Genomic DNA, 20,664 nt, shown 5'->3' on the forward strand with positions numbered 1-20,664 from the left:
TCAGTTGTGTTCGATTCTTCATGACTCCATCGCGGTTTTCTTGGCAATGATACTGGAGTGTTTTGCCATTTCCTTTTCTAGATCATTTTACTTATGAGAAAACTGAGGCAAATAGGGTACAGTGACTTGCCCCAGATCACACAGCTAGTACGTATCTGAAGTCAGATTTGAACTCAGGAAGATGAGTTTTCCTTACTCCAAGCCTGGCATTTTCTGCACTATGGCGCCACCTGGCTACCTACCCGAATATCTCTCTACATAAATTACATGCCAGGAGATTACCACTTAATAAATGCTTGCTAAATGAGTGAGTCACCAATCACTCTAAGGTCCCTTCCAGCACTAAATCTTGTAATTCAAAACACCAAAATAAGGAGGAAGGTTTTGTAAACTTTTTTGACACTTAGTGAATTGGCGGGGTGTGTGTGTGTGTGTGTGTGTGTGTGTGTGTGTGTTTAATGCTGCATCTTCTGGCTAAATACTTTTTGATCATTACAGGAAAAATGAACATGATTAGACACTGCCTGTCAGCAGAAGCTAGACTGGGAAACCATAAGGAGCAGTCTGTCAGTTACATGTTAGTAAATATCCTTTGAGTCCCCAAACTAAGCCTGACGACATTAGCTCCTAGGGTGATGCTGAGTTCTCTGGGAAACGGAGACAGGGATACCCCTGATTTTCACTTAGAATAAATTGTTAGATCATGTGTTTCACTAATTAAGCTTTATACAAAGAGAAAATGGAGATTTCTGAAAGGTTTCCCCCAAAATTCTTCTTAAAATAATCCTACAAGTTAGGAAAAAAACAGGTTATACCCATTACTCAATCCTAATCGATTCAATTCAACAAGTATGTGTTAAGGACCTACTATGTACCTGGTGGTAGTGGCAGGGAAGCCAAAGGCAAAGATGAACTCCTACCTGTCACCATTCTGCTGGTTGTGTCCTTGAAGCTGGACTCTGCCGATTTTGCCATCCACTTGAGCCACAGAGTCTTCCTCTATTTTTCTCAAAAGGTAATGGGGGAAGGTCTCAGTTTGCTCCCCCACATCCCTTGCTGTTCCTCTGGCTGCCTGTATGTCAGTAAGAGAATAGTCAAAAACTAGCAGTCTCTACCTTTTGTTTGAATGTGCTGAGTTAACAAAGCAGCTTTACATTCAGTTCCACATCTTAATATATTTACAATTGAAACCATTAATTTAAAAACTAGAAAATACTATTAAATTTTGCCTGCTTTATTAGTTGGAACGAATGCAGTTTATCTTCAGCCATCAGATTTCTTTCTAATTTTTCAGCCAATTAGCTTTTTTAAAAGCTATTTTTAGGAAGAAAAAAAACTAAAGTTGAAAAGATTTCCCTCAAATCCCCAGGGGAGAGGGAGACAGAGAGGAGAGAGAGGGAGGAGGAGGGAGGGAGGGAGGGAGAGGGAGAGGAAGGGGACAAAGATGGAAGATGTGAGGAGGCAGGGAGAGAGAGAGAGAGAGGAGAGAGAAGCAAAAGAGAGAGGGCAGAGAAAGAGAGAGAAGAAAGAAGGTAAGTGGACCAAGAAGAGAAGAGAGGGAGAGAGGGGAAGAGAGAGGAAGAGGGACAGAGGAGAGGGGAGAGAGACAGAGACAGAGACAGACAAACAGACAGAGATAGAGACACAGAGAGAGAGAGAGGCAGAGAGAGAGAGAGAGTCAGAGACAGAGAGAGACAGAAACAAAGAGACAGAAAAAGAGAGACAGAGACAGACAGAGACAGAGATACAGAGGCATAGACAGAGAGAGAGGGAGAAACCTCAGGGGCAGGGGTTGCAAGGATTATAAGCCTTGGAGTTGATTTCATCTTCCAGTGTGATACGTTTTTGAAGATGATAAGACCAGGAAAGCAGCTGGATGGGAAAGGATCCATTATTGTCTATTATTACCAGTTGAGGAAACTTAGCAAGCAGAGGCTAAGTGATTTGTCCAGAATCACATAGAGCTGTTTGAAGCTGAATTTGAACTTGAATCTTCCTAAGTCCAGGCCCAGGTCTCTGTCCACTTGGTCTCCAACTGTCACTAAGGCAAATCTCTTTCCTTACCCCCACACTCTCACTTAGCAGATGGCATTAGTTTCAGTAGCTAGAAAGTTCCTTCCCCTGCTGTCACACTGATGACCAGTGATCCTCAGACAACTGACCTACATCTTATCACTGTGTCCAAGTCCTTAGCCTTCAGTACTTGCGGGGGACTTGCTCTTTTCTGGCTTGAGAATCTGGGGACTCCTCTAGTGACTTTAAAGGACTGTGGTTTGGGGGGCACGTGGAGGGAGTGCCCATAAACATAAATACACCCACAAAATCACAGACGCCTGAGATTGAATGAGCCACAATTCAACCAGAAAATCTACTAGCTGACTCTGTCACTTATTACCTCTGTGACCTTAACCTCTCTGGGATTCAGTTTCCCCATCTGTAAAATGAAGGAATTGGGTTATATGTCCTCTAAGGGTACTTCTAGCTTGAAATCTGTATGTAACAAGGCAGGATAGGCTTTTCCCCTCCTCATCAATAAAAGTTTCATATTTTGCTAACTGTGTATTCTTCCTCTTATACAGATTTGCCAGATATTATAAGGAAGGAAACATAGAAAAGCGAAATCTGATCAAAGCTTTTGGAATCCGCTTTGACATTCTGGTCTTTGGCACAGTAAGCGTCTCTCCTCCATCCATTCCCCCATGCCCAATTATCCCTGGAACTGCTCAGAGGAATGAAGGGTCTCTATTCCTCTGGCCCCACTGGATGCCTTGAATTTTGAAGGTAGAAGAATGATCAAGCGGGAAGAAATGCCCTGTCCATGAACATGTCAACTGAAAATGACAGGAGGGAAGGCAGGGAAATTCTAGCATTCAAATTAAAAGAATTCATCTGATGAGAATTATTGTTTATTTGTGCTAATACTGTTCTCTGTTTGCCAATAATTTAATGGGAATGTGAGCTCCTTGAAAATAAGGACTGTCTTGCTTTTCTCTTTGTATCCTTGATGCTTGGTACATAATAGATAAGGACTGTAGACCTATGGTCGGGGCAGCTGAGTGGCAGTGTAGATAAAGCACTGGGTTTGGAATCAGGAAGACTCATCTGCCTGAGTTCAAATCTGGCTTCAGACACTTACTAGATGTGTGACCCTGGGCAAGTCACTTCACCCTGTTTGCCTTAGTTTTCTTCTCTGGAAAATGTGCTGGAAAAGGAAATGGCAAACACTCTAATATCCTTGCCAAGAAAATCCCAAATGGGGTCACAAAGAGTCAGACATGACTAAAAAATGACTGGAATGAGATCTATGGTTGGGGAACTCCAGGGTGATGAAACTCTCTTCTCCAATGCAAGTCAGCACTTTCTCTGCAACCACTAATCTTAAAGAACTGAAAAGTCAAGTGACTTTGCCCAGGGCCACACAGTCAGTATGTGTCAGAGGGGACACTTAAAAACAGATCTTCCTAACTATTAGATCAGTTGTTCATTCACTACTCACCCTCCCTTTGCTGCCTCTAGTGAACTATTAATGATAATAATAGTAACATAATTTTAAATTATTTATTATGGCTAATACATAGTTCTAGCTAATAATAGTTCTAGTTAATACTTAAAACAACTCTGTGAGGTAGACAGTTTAAATACTAGGTGGCACTATAGATACAATACCAACTATAGGAAAACCGAAATTTGAATCCTGTTTCAGAATTTTACTAAGTGTAAAATGAGAGTGATAATAGCTCCCACTTTAAAGGGTTACTGTGAGAATCAAGTGATGTAAGCTATGTAAAATACTTTACAAACCTTAAATCATATGGAAATATTCAGTGATATAATTTATCATTATTTAACAGCTGGGTGCGTGGTCAGGTCTTGAATGTTTGTTGACTGACCAAAGACACTAAGACTCATGGCTAATGCTCAGAACTGGTCCATTAAATGTGTATAGTCAGCAGGATCCAAATGAACTACCAAAACCAAGAGAAATGGCTTTTTCCCAGGGTCCTTAATCTTTTTTGTGTACTGGATTCTTTGAATCTAGCCTAAGGACTCCTCAGATTCCTATTTCTAAATACACTGAGGGCAACTAGGTGATAAGGTGGATAAAATGCCAGACCTGGAGTCAGGAAGACTCATCTTCATGAGTTCAAATCTGGCCTCAGACACTCACTAGCTGTGTGACCCTGGATAAATCACTTAACCCTGTTTGTCTCAGTTTCATTATCTGGAAAATGAGCTGGAGAAGGAAATGGCAGACAAGTCCAGTATCTCCGCCAAGAAAGTCCCAAATTTGGTCATAGTGTTAGACATGACTGAAAAATGGCTGAACAACAACAAACATATAAAATTAAGTACCTAAAATTACAAAGGATAACAATAATATTGAAATGTGGGCGTCTGCACATGTACAACCTATGTCTGATTGTTTACTGACTCAGAGAGAGGGGAGAAAATGCAGGGAGGAATGAAGCAATAGAGTTTGAAACTCAAAAATGGAAATAAAAATGTTTTTAAATTTTTCTTAAATAAAAAATGATATTGATAAAAGTATAGGTATCAAAAGATTAAAAATTCCAACTTCTTCCAAAAATTTGTCCCTGGCCCTCAGGTAGAGAATTCCCACGTTAGATCTATGCTCCTAAGATTTTTAGGAGCCCCAAAAGCACGAGCAGGAAATTGTCCAGACGGATGCTTCCTGACATTTCCTATTAGACCCAAAGGAAGCAAATTTGGAAGCTTCACCTTCTCACTGAAAAGCAATCATTCTGGAATGGTCCTCAGTTCCATTTCTGGAGGGTTCAGCTATGGTCAGGACATGCCCTGGGTCAACCCTGAGCTGAATCAGAGGAACACAACTCATGGAAGTCAAACAGCGGGTAAGCTTTTAATTGAAGGCAGCAGATTTTATTGTGCCTACTGTTACGAGCATTTCAGATAGATCTGTCAAATCATGATGCCTATTTCTGCCACATAACAGGCATCTCCACCCTGCCATCCATCAGTGACAGTTACAATGTCAGAATGCGACTGCTTCTGTTCTGAATTTTAACTTAACATGTCCCATTTTGTTTAAGGGAGGAAAATTTGACTTTATCCAAATGGTTGTGTACATTGGTTCAACTCTCTCCTATTTTGGTTTGGTGAGTATCTCATTTTTTTTTTATTGTTGTTGATTTTGATTGATTTGTTGTTTGAGTTATTATTTATTTGTTTGATTTGATTATTTGATTTGATTGCTTGATTTATTGTTTTATTGTTTGGTTTAGCTATGTGATTTCTTCCTTTTAGGGAACTGGGGTGTGCAAACTGCCTTCACCAATGGAGATTAGCAACTTCTCTTAAATTTGCTGAGATTATAGTTGTAGAGAGTAACACAACATTTTGTGATGATCTAGTATGATAGACTTAGCTCTTTTCAGCAATGCAATAACCCAAGACAGTTCCAAAAGACTCATGATGAAAAAGGAAGAACTATAGAGTCTGAATGCAGATAAAAAAATACTCTTTTCACCTTCTTTTGGTGATTTTTCCCTTCTGTTTCTCTTAACCCCAATTGCCTCATCCTGGGTCATCTCCAGTCATCCTAATGAATATCTGGTCACTGGATTCAGATGGCTCTGGAGGAGAAGTGAGGCTGGTGACCTGCACAGCCCTCCCTCACTCAAAACACAGTCAAGTGCAAGTCATGGCATCATTTCTCTGATGGCATGATCTTCTTCGGCAACGAAGGACAAACACATGCACAATGTGGAAATACTTTTAACATGATTGCATATTTAAAACCTATATTAGATTACTTGCTGTGTTGGGGAGAAGGAAGAGGAGGGAGGAAGAAAAATTTGGAATTCAAAATCTTATAAAAAATGAATGTTGAAAACTACTTTGTATGTAATTTTAAAATACTATTTCCAAAAAAAGACTATAGTTGTAGAGAGCTACATGGGGCACTGAGAACTTACAGCTAGTAAGAACTAGGGGGAGGACTTAAAACTAGGTCTTCCTGATTCCAAGGCTAGCCACATAGCTACTATGCCAAATTGATTTTCTAGACATTCAAAGGCTATTTGGTAAAAGAAGAGCTCATTTTCCCTTTCCATTTTCCCTAGGCCACAGTGTTCATCGATTTTCTCATTGATACGTACTCAAGTACCTGTTGCCGATCTAGCGTTTATCGCTGTTGTCCAGTCTGTGAGCCCTGTGGGGTCAATGAGTACTACTATAGGAAGAAATGTGAGACCATTGAGGAGCCCAAACGGGTAAGGGATGGATACGATCTTTCCCTAAGCTACGCAAATGTCAACATGATGCTGGACATTGATCAACTCAGGAAAAAAAATCAAGTCAGTATCATCCTAATGGTGCTAAAGTCACGAGTTCCAGCCCTATGTGGGCCATTGAACTTCACTCTGTTGCCAGGAGACTGTTCCTTTAATTGTAGTCAACTTTCTTTTAGGAGCTCGCCAAGGCTTTAAAAGAAACCCTCTCCCCATGATAAAATGAGGAATCAAGGGGTAGAGATAACAAATTTCACTGATTATATCATTTGCTCAAGGGTCGACTGGCTGGAAATCATCACTTTGAGCCCTAGCTATGGACGAGTGCCCAGAGAATTACTATTCAAGACTTCAGCTTTGAGTTTCATCATCCCCCTTATTCATAGCCATACAACTGGCACTTCAGAACAGCACAGACAGAGCACTGTTTTGTTTTTCAATATATCTCTACTTTCCCTTACAATACTGTTCCATGCACAATTCATTGTCTATTGTACGCAGCTTTAAAGACTGTAAAAAGAAATTCAACTTCAAGGCAAAAAAACCCCCATTAGCTTATGACATAAAATAAGATGAAATTACTTAGGTTTGCTAACTTACTTTATAATATGTTAATATTGTTATTACAGTATATTATGTTATATTTACTTTAGAATTTATTTTGCTATATGTGAGTTTTCTGGAGCTAGTCACATTAGAAATTACTGATAGCTGAGAAAATACTAATGATTTCAGAAGCTTTTAAGGGATGCTTGAGAATGAAGCTAATTTAGCTCATAAGCAAAAGATCTTCCAAAAGTGAGGTCCAGTGGGTGATTTCTGGGACTAAGAAGATCTCTGAGGTTCGTTGCTGGCTCATGGTTGAAATGGAAAGGACAGAAATAATTAGGTGCTTGTGGATCCCAGTTTATGGACAGGTAATCAGTCAACCAATCAATCATTTATCAAGGGCTTACTATGTGCCGGGCCCTTTGCCAGGTAAAGATGGAGATAATACTCCCCCCCCCTTAAATAATGAGTTATTATTTGTAAAAAGTGCTTCACACACTGCCTGGCACTTAGTACATAATAAATGCTCATGCACTTGCTTCTTCTGTTTCCTTCCTTCCTTCCTTCCTTCCTTCCTTCCTTCCTTCCTTCCTTCCTTCCTTCCTTCCTTCCTTCCTTCCTTCCTTCCTTTCTTCTCTTAAATAATGTTGATATACTATGTCAAAAAGGCAATCACAACTTCATGAGAGTTATGCGAAAATCATGTTTGTTACAAGAGAAATGATCATGCATGTGGAACCCAAAGAGTTTATAATTCATACAGAAGTTGGCATATTTATGACAGCAAGATACCAGGAAGCTTCACCCAAAGGGGCTTGGCACAGGAGGGAGAAAGGTGCAGTAAAGATGGGAAGAAGACAAAACCCCTCCCAAAGGGGTTATTTAACAACGACACAGTCTTCATTGTTTGGAAGTCATTTGATCTTTTCTTTTTTTTCCTTCTAGACTTTAAAGTATGTCTCCTTTGTGGATGAGCCCCACATTCGGATGGTGGATCAGCAGTTGCTGGGGAAAAGTTTGCAAGAAGTGGAAGGTGAAGAGATTCCAGTAAGTGAAACCATTTATATTTATGGCCCTTTGGGTTTGAATATGGGTTTGAATCAGACAAGGAAAAACAAAGGGTATTCCGGAAGTTTTAAGCTTTTTTAAAACCTTAAATATGCACTAAGACTTTTGGGATACCCTGTATATGTAAAGTGTTTTACAAACCTCAGAAATATTACTAATTATTTTTCCCTCCACCAGAAAATACAGCTATAAGTTGTCTGGGGTAGAGCTAGATGAATGGAAGTATGGGTGTGAGCTTTGTGGGGAAGAGTCCTGCTTCTGAAAAATGGATTGTCACTATTACTAGGACATTAACAATTTTCATTTCGGTTGGTCTTTGCTGATTGGGTCCATCTAGATTTACTGCCAGTACTTCTTGTAGCATATTAGATATGGAATTAGGGAATTCAATGTTAGACACTTAGTAGCTATGAGAGCCTGGGCCAGGAAGTGAGCCTCTGCCTCAGTTTCCTCATTTGTAAAATGAGATGGTTGGACTATTTGGCCTCCAAGGTCTCTTCCAGCTCTAAGCCTATGATCCTGTGTACAAAACAGCACTCCCTTCTTCTCTAACCCTGCCCTTCCTTCTAACTTCCCTACTTCTAAGAGTGATGGCAACATTATCCTTCTCCCAATCAAGGTTGAAACCTCAGTCACTTTTAATTCTTCCTTCCCCCTCCTCTCCCCACTTCTAGTTGCCCAATACTGTGGATTCTACCTCCCCAGCATCCCTCACATCCATCCTCTTCCGCTTCTCCTACTTAGTATGACACCCTTTGACATATCTACCTTAGACTGATTTCACACTTGCCCAACTGTGTCCAGATATTGACCACATGGGAGAATTGTGGGAATGTGAGTGAACCACACTGACTCCACCTTGTGACTCAGATCTGGAGCTTGCTTAGTTCCTCTTCTATCCAATTATGGGTCTAGTCCAGTTTTTGTCTTGTAACAAAATTGTGAAAACAACTATTGTATTATTTGAACCTAGCCCTGCATGGCTAGGAAGCTGGACCACCTCTCCCTGATGCCAAGAGACCCTTAACTAAGGACAGAAGTTATGCTGACCAGAAACCCGGTCAGATCCCAAGATTGATACAAGGAGTTTTCTCCCAATTATACAACTTTTCTCCCAATTATACATCTCACTCAACCCGTCTTTTATCTAAAAACAGGTCCTGTACTGTTTTATGTGACTTTGTATTGTAGATAGTTGGTGCGAGGGAATAGGATACCTCTTTTTATAATTTCAGGGAACTGTACCCGTTTACTCTCCTCCTTCCAACTCTGAAAGCCCCTAATCTTTTCTCTAATTAGAAAGGTAGCCTAATCTTGTATCTTAGTTTTATGTTGTTCAGTAATGTCTGACTCTTCATGACATAATTTAGGGTTTTCTTGGTAGAGATACTGGAGTGGTTTGACATTTCTTTCTTCAGCTCATTTTACAGATGAGGAAACTGAGGTAAACAGACTTAAGTGACATGTTCAAGGTCACACAGCTAGTGTATGAGACTGGATTCAGGGAGATGAGTCTTCCTGGATCTAGGTCTGGTGCCATATCCACTGTGCCACCTCCTGGTTTATATCCTCTTGTTTTCTTTTAATGTGTAAAATTTTATCTCACCCTGGATTTTGGGGCAGTGCCAAGCTGAGAAAGCCTGGTCCCAATTTGTTATGAATTGGCATGCATTGCTTAATAAATTGATATGCTCTGAAACTTGAACCTTGGCTTCCTCAAGTATTTCAGATTTTACCCATCACATATATAATCTTCTGAAAAGAGGAAAAGTTCTAGGACAGGGGTGGGTAACCTGCAGCCTCAAGGACATATATGACCTTCTAGGTTCTCGGGTGTGGCCTTTTCATTGAGTCCAAGTTTTACATAAGGAATCCTTTTATTAAGGGGATTTGTTCTATGAAATTTGGATTCAATGAAAAGGTCACACTTGAGGACCTAGAAGGTCAAATGTGGCCTCAAGGCCTCAGGTTTTCCACCCCTGTTCTAGGATAACAAATTTAGAATTAGAAGGAATAAAATCCAGTCCCTTTGTTGATGAAGAATCTGAGCATCAAGGCATTTATGCCATATTTCATCCATATATTACCAGCAAAAGGAAGTGTGGTAGAGGAGATGGGGAGTTGACTCCAGAATCAGGGAGACTTGAGTTCAAACCTCACCTTTGACAAATACTGGCTGTTTGACCCTGGGCAATAGACACTTAACCTCTCAGGGCTGGAGAAAATTCCCTAAGACCAAGTTATAGAGAAGGTTCTACTCCGAATTGGCAGAGGGAATTTCCTCAGAAATACCTTTTGTCAATGAAGTCACAGCTCTAGTCTGAAAATATGCATTTAATACACGTACACATATTCTCATATATATATATATATATATATATATATATATATATATATATACACACACACATATTCATATATGTATGTATAATTAGAACCACTCCAGTCTCTTTACCAAGAAAACCCCAAATGGGGTCACAAAGAGTCAGACACGACTGAAAACTACTGAACAACCACAAATGTATAATTAGAATGTAACCTTTAAAGTAGAGATGTTTTCATTCTTTGTATTTGTATCCCTGAAGTCTGGCAAATAAGATTAGGAATAGACTTGTGATTTCACTGATGTAGGAATTTCCTTCTACCAGTGTAGGTAGGCACCTTCTCAGCAATAAGGCACCTCATAGAGAGGTGCCTTAATCACTGAATGGGTGTTGCCTCAATCAAACTGAGATCTGGAAAAGATCTTAGCTTAAAAAAGCCAAGGTCTCCCATTGCATCCAGGGTTATCTCCAGCTGTTCTGATCTATATTTGGCCACTGGACCCAGAGGGGTCTGGAGGACCAAGTGAGGCTTGTGAATCTGCACAGCCCTCCTTTCCTTAAATCCAATTCACTCACAAGTCATAATGACACTTTCCTGATGTAATGGTCCCCTTAGAAGAACAAACAATGAAAACCAGTGTGTGAAGGTGCTAGACCAGGAGTGGGGAACCTGTGGTCTCATCTTCCTGTGAAGTTTGGATTCAGTCAAAAGGCCCCACTTGAGGACCTAGAGGGCCACATGCAGCCTCAAGGCCCCAGGTTCTCCATTCCTAGATGCTAGATACTGTGCAAAAAATAGTCCTTGCCATCAAGGAGTTTTACATTTTAATGGAGCAGGCTACTTGAAAACAATTGGGCACATATAAGATAAATACTGAGCAGATGGGAGGTCATTGGAAGGAGAAGGCATTGGAAGTCAGGGTGACTGGAAAAGGCCTGTTGCAGAAGCTAGGATTTTATTTGAACCTTGAAGGGAGATTAAGAGGTAGAAAGGAGGAGGATGCATTCCAAGCATTGGGGACAACTAGTGCAAAAAGCATTGGAGGAACTATGGTTAAGCAAATGTAGCTGGCTCCTAGAAAAAACTAGATTGTAAGTAAGAAGGCTGGAGAGGTAGAAGAGGCCCAGTTATGAAGAGCTTGAAATGCCAAACATGGAAGCTTGTTTTTCATTCTGAAGGTGATAGGGAGCCATTGAGGTTCATAGAATAAGGGGGTGACATGGTCAGACCTCAACTTTAGAAAAATCACATTGGAAGCTGGAATGGAGAGAGAGTTGAGGTAGGGTCTTGAGCTAGAAGGCTATTCGTTTCTAATAATTCTGGAAATTTGCCTTCTGCAGAGACCTCAAAGGGATTTCACAGACTTGGCCAAGTTGTTCCCACCACCACGCACTGATATCAGCCTCATCCCTGTACCCACAGAAGAAATGCAGCTTCTTAAAGAAGAGCCAAGGTCTCTAACCCTGGCAAGGCTTAAGTGGTGCCACTGTGGACACTGCCGCCCATCCCAACTCCCAGAACGCAGTAAGTTCATAGAAGAGCTCTGCTGTCGCAGGCAAAGGGGTCCCTGCATCACCACCTCAGCCCTATTTGAGGAACTGGTCCTCTCCAGGTCCACACTGCGCTTCATCTTGCTCTACCAAGACCCCTTGCTGGAGCTGGATGCAGAGACCCTGAACAACCAGTTCCGTCACTGTGCCTACAGGCGCTACATTGATTGGCGCTTTGGCTCTGAGGACATGGCTAGCTTCTCCATCCTACCCAGCTGCTGCCGATGGAAGATTCGAGATCATTTTCCAAAGCAGGATGGAAAGTACACTGGCTTCAAGAACCCTTCCCCATACACATATTTGGAACAACAGAGCCACTAAAATTGGCTCTTTTCATCTTTAACCATCTTTACCTTCTGGGAGAAAGATCTGGGAGGTATGGAAACCTCCTTTTCTGCCTTGAAGTTCTGCCAGCAAAGGAGGGAGCAGCCTGACTTAGGAAAAAGAACTCTGGTTTGAAAGTCTGAGCTGCCTTTAGAAAAGCTCCCACAGACAAGGCATTTGACCTTCGTGCCTCAGTTTCTTCATCTGGGAAATTATAACAGAAACCTGCCCTGCCAATCCAAAGAGACCTTTTGAGGATAAAATAAGGCTCTATAAATGAAAATGTTTTGGAATAGGTTAAATGTGCCATAAAAGTATACACTGTTTTCATTATGTAAGAATAGGAATGGTGACCATAATGTAGGTCTAAATCTTGAATCCTGGGTTCAGAGATTTAGAGACTATCCTCCAGGTTCCATCTCTGGAATGAATGAATGGAAAAGCATTTATTAATCACTCACTGTGTGCTAAGTGCTAGGGATACAAATATCAGGAAAAAAAAGGAGTTCTACATCCTAATTGAGAAGACAACACAAATTGGAAATAGAGAAGGGTACGCACATGCTGTGCCATAGGCTGGGAATGGCCAGGATGTAGCCCAGTTCCAGCAAAATCAGGCAAAATTTCACCTACCTAAGCCCAGAATTCCATAGTCAAGAGTTTGAGTTTGAGTTTGGTAGAAGGGTGATGAAGAGGATGGTCAGGAGGCATAATTTGGAAATGACCAGGAGCTAACCATCTCTCCTATCTCTCCCCTCACCTCCACTTGCATTTAGACCCTTATTACTGCTTCCCTGGATTACACCAATAGATAACCTCTTAATTGGCCTCCCTGCCTCCAGTCTCTTTTCACTCCAATCTATCCTCTATGCAGTTGACAATTTGAGATTCTTTAAGTATAGCTCTGATCATGACATTTCCCTCTAGGACAGTGGTTCCCAATAATTTTTTGTTCTGTGAACCCCTTTTAAAGAAGAAAAAATGGGTTGTGAGCCCCTAGGGTAATTTAATATGCTTCTCACATTATTCTTGACAATTATTTACTGCTTAAGGCATGGACCATCATTGCAAACTCCCTGACTGTTCAATGGAAACCACTGTTCTAGGATTATATATGAACTTCTCTGGCCTTTAAACCCTTCACATTTGATTTCAACCAATCTTTCTAAATTTAATCTCTCTCTCTCTCTCTCTCTCTCTCTCAGCAGTTGGGGTTAAGTGACTTGTCCAGGATCATACAACTAGTAAGAGTCTGAGGCTGGATTTGAACTCAGATCCTCCTGACTTCAGGACCGATGCTCTATCCACTGTGCCACCTAGCAGCCCTCAGACTTAATTTCTCATTACTCTTTCTCCTCCACTCTTGCAATCCAGGCAGACTAACCTTTTTGCTGTTCTGCAGAATTAATTTAGTCCTCTACCTTGACACAGGCTGTCACCCACATCTGGAATGCTCCCTCTGCCTCTTGTATCACCTTCAGATGTCACTTCCTACAGGAGACCTCTTTTGATAATCCCCCACCCACCCACCCAGTCCTTAGTCCTGCTCCACTAATATGACTGAGTCTTATATTGCCATATGTGTATTGCTTCTTTATGGATAGGGACAGTTTTCATATTTATTTCTGCATCCCCAGTGGCTAAAAGAGCCCCTGACGCATGGGCTTGATAAATTCTTCTTGAATTGTTGAACTGAATCAAGTTGAAAGGGACATAGAGCTTTGAAGTCATCTGGTCCAAGCTCTTCATTTAACAGATGAGAAAACTAAGGACCAGAGAGTTGAAGTGACTTAAGATCACACAAGTAGTAAATAGCTAAGCCAGATTCCGTGACTCTAAATTGGGTGCTCTTTTTAAGGAAGAAGTCCTTGGTAAGTTATATGACTTATCATTTCTTTGGAGGATTGCAGCATCAGCCAGTAAGTCAGTTGACAAATATTTGTTAATCTCTTACTATATGCCATGCCCGAGTGCTAAGTGTTAGGGATGAAAAGAGAAGCAAAAGTTAGTCCCAGATCTCAAGAGCTCCTGGCTTAATGGGTTATAGACCCAGAGTTAGAAGTAATTGCAATGGCCCTCTAGTCTAATCCTTTCATTTTACAGATAGGGAAACTGAGGCTCAAGATTAACCCAAGTCACACAGATTTCTGTGTCAGAGGTAAGATTTGAACCTGTGTCTACTGATTCCATACTCAATGCTTTTTCCATTGCATGCAGCCTCTTTTGATTCCTCATTAGTAAGTAGCATGATTTATAATTTCTCCAGAGATTCAGGTCTTACCATCCCAAGCTTGTGCAAGATCATTGGAGAAGACTGTCTCCAGGCATTTGTCTTTTCCAAGTTAGTTCTAGAGTCCCCCAAAGGGTTTCAATTTCTTCTCAGTATTTCCAGTAGAGCCTCTGGTGGCTCACTCTTAGACTAACTCAACTAAAAAAGTCTTCCCATTGGGTTTTTCCAACTCAGTATTGCATATCTGTGAGAGACTGTTTCATTTCTAAGGTCTAGAAATCCTTCCTCTGTGCCTTTACAGCCAATCAGAATCACTACAGTAGAGAGAAGTCCATATATTCCTCAGGAAAAAAAATGAGACTTCTTCCACACAGTCTTCTTGTAAGGCTGAGTGCTTGAAGGATGGAGATAATACATAGTTCCAAATACCATCTGTTCTCCAGACCCCAACTGCAAGGTTTTTTTACATCAAGGTTGAGAGTAGAATGGGTTTTGTTTTTTTAACCTGTATTGGCAGTGTAGCATATTGGATAGAATTCTAGGCTTGGAGGGAGGAGCGCTTGAATTCGATCCTGCCTTAGACACTTAGACACTTACACTTGTCGTAATTTATGACAAATCATTTAGCTTCAATTTCTTCTTCTGCAAAACGGAGGTAGGGGTGGAGAAAGGGATTGAATCTGACAACTTCTGAGATTGATCCCATCGAGACATCTACGATCTTATATTTCCTTTGTACAGTGCTATGTTTAAAGAAATACTGACCACCATAATGGCTCTAGAGATGAGCATATAGAAGGTCCTATGTATACATGACTATGATCAGGGACCCATGATCGAATCATGTCTGTGTTTCAAGATGCACCATTTTAAAATGTCCATTTTTTTTCAAAAGTACATTTTTTTGGATGACTTTTATCTTTGCAGTCCTCTCCAGATGTAGCTTCCTTCCTGCCACCACACTCAAACGCTAACCCCTGTCTTGTAATGAAGATGATGAGTGAAATCAAATCAATGAAAGTAACATCCACGACCATGAGCAGCTTTGCATTTTAATAATAAAAAGCATTGTGAATGAGCCTTTCATAAATAGAATTTTATCTGGATTCAAACTCAGAAATTAAACTAACTGGGCCAGATTCTCTTGGAGAATGAGACACTATGAGTCTATTTTTTTATTGTTGTTCTGTGATATTTTTGGAAACTGGGCTGTATCTGGCTTCATGGGAATGGAAACTACTGTCTCTATGAAGTCTTCTGTCTCATTCGCCCATGTCTGTATCCAAATGGCCCCAGAGTAGAGATACTGGAGTGGTTTGACATTTCTTTCTTCAGCTCATTTTACAGATGAGGAAACTGAGGTAAACAGACTTAAGTGACATGTTCAAGGTCACACAGCTAGTGTATGAGACTGGATTCAGGGAGATGAGTCTTCCTGGATCTAGGTCTGGTGCCATATCCACTGTGCCACCTCCTGGTTTATATCCTCTTGTTTTCTTTTAATGTGTAAAATTTTATCTCACCCTGGATTTTGGGGCAGTGCCAAGCTGAGAAAGCCTGGTCCCAATTTGTTATGAATTGGCATACATTGCTTAATAAATTGATATGCTCTGAAACTTGAACCTTGGCTTCCTCAAGTATTTCAGATTTTACCCATCACATATATAATCTTCTGAAAAGAGGAAAAGTTCTAGGACAGGGGTGGGTAACCTGCAGCCTCAAGGACATATATGACCTTCTAGGTTCTCGGGTGTGGCCTTTTCATTGAGTCCAAGTTTTACATAAGGAATCCTTTTATTAAGGGGATTTGTTCTATGAAATTTGGATTCAATGAAAAGGTCACACTTGAGGACCTAGAAGGTCACATGTGGCCTCAAGGCCTCAGGTTTTCCACCCCTGTTCTAGGATAACAAATTTAGAATTAGAAGGAATAAAATCCAGTCCCTTTGTTGATGAAGAATCTGAGCATCATGGCATTTATGCCATATTTCATCCATATATTACCAGCAAAAGGAAGTGTGGTAGAGGAGATGGGGAGTTGACTCTACCAAGAAAACCCTAAATAATGTCATGAAGAGTCAGACATTACTGAGCAACATAAAACTAAGATACAAGATTAGGCTACCTTTCTAATTAGAGAAAAGATTAGGGGCTTTCAGAGTTGGAAGGAGGAGAGTAAACGGGTACAATTCCCTGAAATTATAAAAAGAGGTATCCTATTCCCTCGCACCAACTGTCTACAATACAAAGTCACATAAAACAGTACAGGACCTGTTTTTAGATAAAAGACGGGTTGAATGAGATGTATAATTGGGAGAAAAGTTGTATAATTGGGAGAAAACTCCAGAATCAGGGAGACTTGAGTTCAAACCTCACCTTTGACAAATACTGGCTGTTTGACCCTGGGCAATAGACACTTAACCTCTCAGGGCTGGAGAAAATTCCCTAAGACCAAGTTATAGAGAAGGTTCTACTCCGAATTGGCAGAGGGAATTTCCTCAGAAATACCTTTTGTCAATGAAGTCACAGCTCTAGTCTGAAAATATGCATTTAATACACGTACACATATTCTCATATATATATATATATATATATATATATATATATATATATATATACACACACACATATTCATATATGTATGTATAATTAGAACCACTCCAGTCTCTTTACCAAGAAAACCCCAAATGGGGTCACAAAGAGTCAGACACGACTGAAAACTACTGAACAACCACAAATGTATAATTAGAATGTAACCTTTAAAGTAGAGATGTTTTCATTCTTTGTATTTGTATCCCTGAAGTCTGGCAAATAAGATTAGGAATAGTTTAGTCATTCACAGTAACTCTCTTAACAATATGGCTGTTATTGAATATAACATTCTTTGGCTTCTGCCCATTTCACTCTTCACTATTTCATACAAGTCTTTCCATGTTTTTCCAAAAACAACCTGCTCATCATTTCTTACAGCACAGTAGTATTCCTTCACAATCATGTACCACATCTTATTCAGTTGTTCCCCAATTGATGGGCATCCCCTCAATTTCCAGTTCTTTGCCACAAAAAAAGCAATTATACATATTTTGGAGCATATACTTTTTTCCTTTGTCCCTTATTGCCTTGGGAAATGGACCTAGTAGTGGTATTGCTGGGTCAAGGGTATACACAGTTTTATATCTCTTGGCATAATTTCAGATTACTCTCCAAAATGGCTGGACCAGTTTACAGTTTCACCAACAGTGTCTCAGCTTTTCCACATCCTTTCCAACATTTGTTATTTCTCCCTTTTTTTAGCCTATCTGATAGGTGTGAGATGGTACCTCAATGTTTTAATTTGCATTTCTCTAATCAATAATGATTTAGAGCATTTTTTCACATGACGATCTACAGTTTTAGCTTCATTTTCTGAAACCTGCCTGTTCACATCCTGTGACCTTTTATCAGCTGGTGAATGACTCATATTCTTATAACCTTGACCCAATTACCTATGTATTTGAGATATGAGGCCATTATCTGAGAAACTATCTATAAATTTTCCCCCAGTTTTTTGCTTTCCTTCTAAGCTAGCTTGTATTGGTTTCATTTCTACCAAACTTTTATAATTTAATGTAGTCAAAATTATCCATTTTACATCCCATAATACTCTCTATCTCTTGTTTATTCATAAATTCTCCTCTCATAAATCTGATAAGTAATGTGCTCCATAGTCTTCTAATTATGATATCTCCCTTTATATCTAGGTTATGAATCCATTTTGACCTTATCTTGATAAATGGCTTAAGATACTGGTCCATACCAGGGATGGGGTATCTGCAGCTTGAGGCCACATGTGTCCTTCTAGGTCCTTGGATGCAGCCTTTTGATTGAGTCCAAATTTTACAGAACAAATTCTTTTATTAAAGGGATTTGTTCTGTGAAATTTGGATTTAGTCAAAGAGCCACACTTGATGACCTAGAGGGCCACATGTGGACTCAAAGCTGCAGGTTCCCACCCCTCATCTGTACCTAATTACTGTCAGACTGCTTTCCAGTTTTCCCAGCAATTTTTACCAAATAGTGAGTTCTTATCCCCAAATCTTAAATCTTTTTGTTTATCAAACACCAGATTATTATAATCATTTGCTACTGTGTATTATATACCTACTCTAGTTGACTGATCCATTTTATTTCTTAGCCAATAGCATACTTCTGATAATTACCCCTTATAATGCAGTTTAAGATCTGGTCCTGCCCAACCTCCCCCTTTACATTTTTTTCATTAGTTTCTTTAATATTCTTGATCTTCTGTTCTTCCAAATGAATTTTGTTATTATTTTTTCTAGCTCAATAAAATAAGTTTTGGTAGTTTAACTTGAATGTCACTGAATAAATAGATAAGTTTAGGTAGAATTGTCATTTTAATTATATTGGCTTAGCCTACTCACAAACAATGACTATTTCTCCAATTATTTAAATCTGATTTTATTTGTATAAAAAGTGTTTTGTAATTATGTTCACATAGTTTCTGGATTCTTTGGCAGCTATATTCACAGGCATTTGATATGGTTTTTGGTTATTTTAATTGAAACATTTCTCACTATCTCTTCTTGCAGGGCTTTGTTGGTGATATATAGTAATGCTGATGATTTCTGTGGGTTTATTTTATAGCCTGCCACTTGGCTAAAATTATTGTTTTAATTAATTTTTAGTTGAATCTTTAAGATTTACCAAGTTTACCATCATAATGTCTGCAAAAAGAGATAGTTTTATTTTCTCTTTGCCCATTCTAATTCCTTCATTTTCTTTTTCTTCTCTTCTTGCTATTGCTTGCATTTCTAATACAGTACTGAATAATTTTGGTGACCATGGGCATCCTTGTTTCACTCCTGATCTTATGGAGGCTTCTAGCCTCTTCCTGTTACTGATAATGTTTACTGTTGGCTTTCAGTAGATGCTTTATCATTTTAAGGAAAAATCCATTTACACCTATGTTTTCAAGTGTTTTTTAATAGAAATGAGTGTTATACTTTGTCAAATGCTTTTTCTGCATCTATTAATACAATCATATGATTTTGTGGCATTTGTTATTGATATAATCAATTATGTTAATATTTTCATTCAATTACATTAATATTTCATACTGAATTTCATTCAATTAAGTTAACATTTCATGTTGAACCTACCTTGAATTACTGATATAAACCCCACTTGGTCATTTTCATGTAATTTGCCAGTTTGTTTTTATTGCACCATCTAGGCCAAAATGAACTATGAACAACTCAGGAATACTTAATCAACCCAGTTGACCTTCTTCACCCTCTCCACTGGTTCCATGATGTGTGATTGTAGCCATCTGTGTCAAATGCCCTACTCTTCTTCCCAGATAAATGAATTCTGCTCAGAAGTATGCTTTTAATAATGCCATCGCTGGCAATAACCTAGGAAATGTCACAACCTCCATTTGATAGGGACCATAAATCAGGCTCAAACTCCATCCTCTGGAGGCTGTAAACTGGATATGATTTATGACTTCCCCTGGTCAGTATCTGATCTGCTATTGTTACATCAGCACGATACATTCCTTGTTTCATTTAGGCATTGGGTATGGTAATGCACTGTCACTTTTCTCATTAGGGGAAAGCACCCTTTAAAAAATAAATTTTATTAATATCTTTTGTTTTTACATCAGTTCCATCTCTCTCATTATAATAAAGAAAAAAAGAGAAAAACAAACTCTTCAGCAAAAAACAATAAAACTTACCCACTAAAGTGGTGTCTTTTTTCTTTCTTTTTAAAATTAAGAAATAATATTAAGGGAGGAGCCTGGTCAGAAGCCTTTGGTCTCATCTAAATGAAAATTTTTTCTATTGCTGGTGGTTTCTATATGAATTTATTGTGCAGTTATGGGTTAGAAGTCACTTAACTGTAGTTTCTCATTGGATTTCTTTTTCTTTTTCAATTAATAGTATTTTATGTTTTCCAATTACATGCAAAGATAGTTTTCAGTACATCAACTTTTATAAGATTTTTGAATTCCAATTTTTTTTCTCTTACCCCTCCCCAAAACAGCAAGCAATCTGATATAGGCTATACATACAATCACATTAAATATATTTCCACATTAGTCATGTTGTGAAAGAAGAATCAGAACAAAAGGGGGAAACTACAAGAAAGAAAAAAGAGAGAAAATAGTATGCTTTGATCTACATTCAGACTCCATAGTTCTTTCTCTGGATGTGGACAGCAATTTCCATCATCTCACTGGATTTCTTGATAATTATTTGGCTTGATGTGATTTCTGGTGCAACATGTGCTTAAAGTCTATTTGCATAAGACTGTCCTCACTGGTGGAGATTGATTACTTAAT

The 20,664-nt window shown here is 39.3% G+C and overlaps 1 protein-coding gene and 1 long non-coding RNA gene across 3 annotated transcripts in view; one reads left to right on the forward strand and one right to left on the reverse strand.

Moving 5' to 3' along the window:
• P2RX7 (purinergic receptor P2X 7) overlaps window positions 1-20,066 on the forward strand; it is a 42,978-nt gene extending 22,912 nt beyond the window's left edge. For both annotated transcript variants that reach the window (XM_072600502.1, XM_072600501.1), the window contains 5 exons: window positions 2,580-2,670; window positions 5,073-5,138; window positions 6,105-6,254; window positions 7,767-7,868; window positions 11,555-20,066. In XM_072600502.1, coding sequence (XP_072456603.1) covers window positions 2,580-2,670; window positions 5,073-5,138; window positions 6,105-6,254; window positions 7,767-7,868; window positions 11,555-12,085 — 940 coding nt within the window. In that variant the 3' untranslated portion in view covers window positions 12,086-20,066. The remainder of the gene's footprint in view (window positions 1-2,579; window positions 2,671-5,072; window positions 5,139-6,104; window positions 6,255-7,766; window positions 7,869-11,554) is intronic.
• The window catches only part of LOC140499296 (uncharacterized), a 36,323-nt gene that overhangs the window by 2,754 nt on the left and 12,905 nt on the right, over window positions 1-20,664 (reverse strand). Inside the window, exon 2 of the long non-coding RNA XR_011965344.1 lies at window positions 921-1,072. This is a non-coding gene — a long non-coding RNA (uncharacterized lncRNA). The remainder of the gene's footprint in view (window positions 1-920; window positions 1,073-20,664) is intronic.

This window comes from Notamacropus eugenii, chromosome 4 (assembly GCF_028372415.1).
Source record: "Notamacropus eugenii isolate mMacEug1 chromosome 4, mMacEug1.pri_v2, whole genome shotgun sequence".
In the NCBI taxonomy this organism is placed as follows: domain Eukaryota; kingdom Metazoa; phylum Chordata; class Mammalia; order Diprotodontia; family Macropodidae; genus Notamacropus; species Notamacropus eugenii.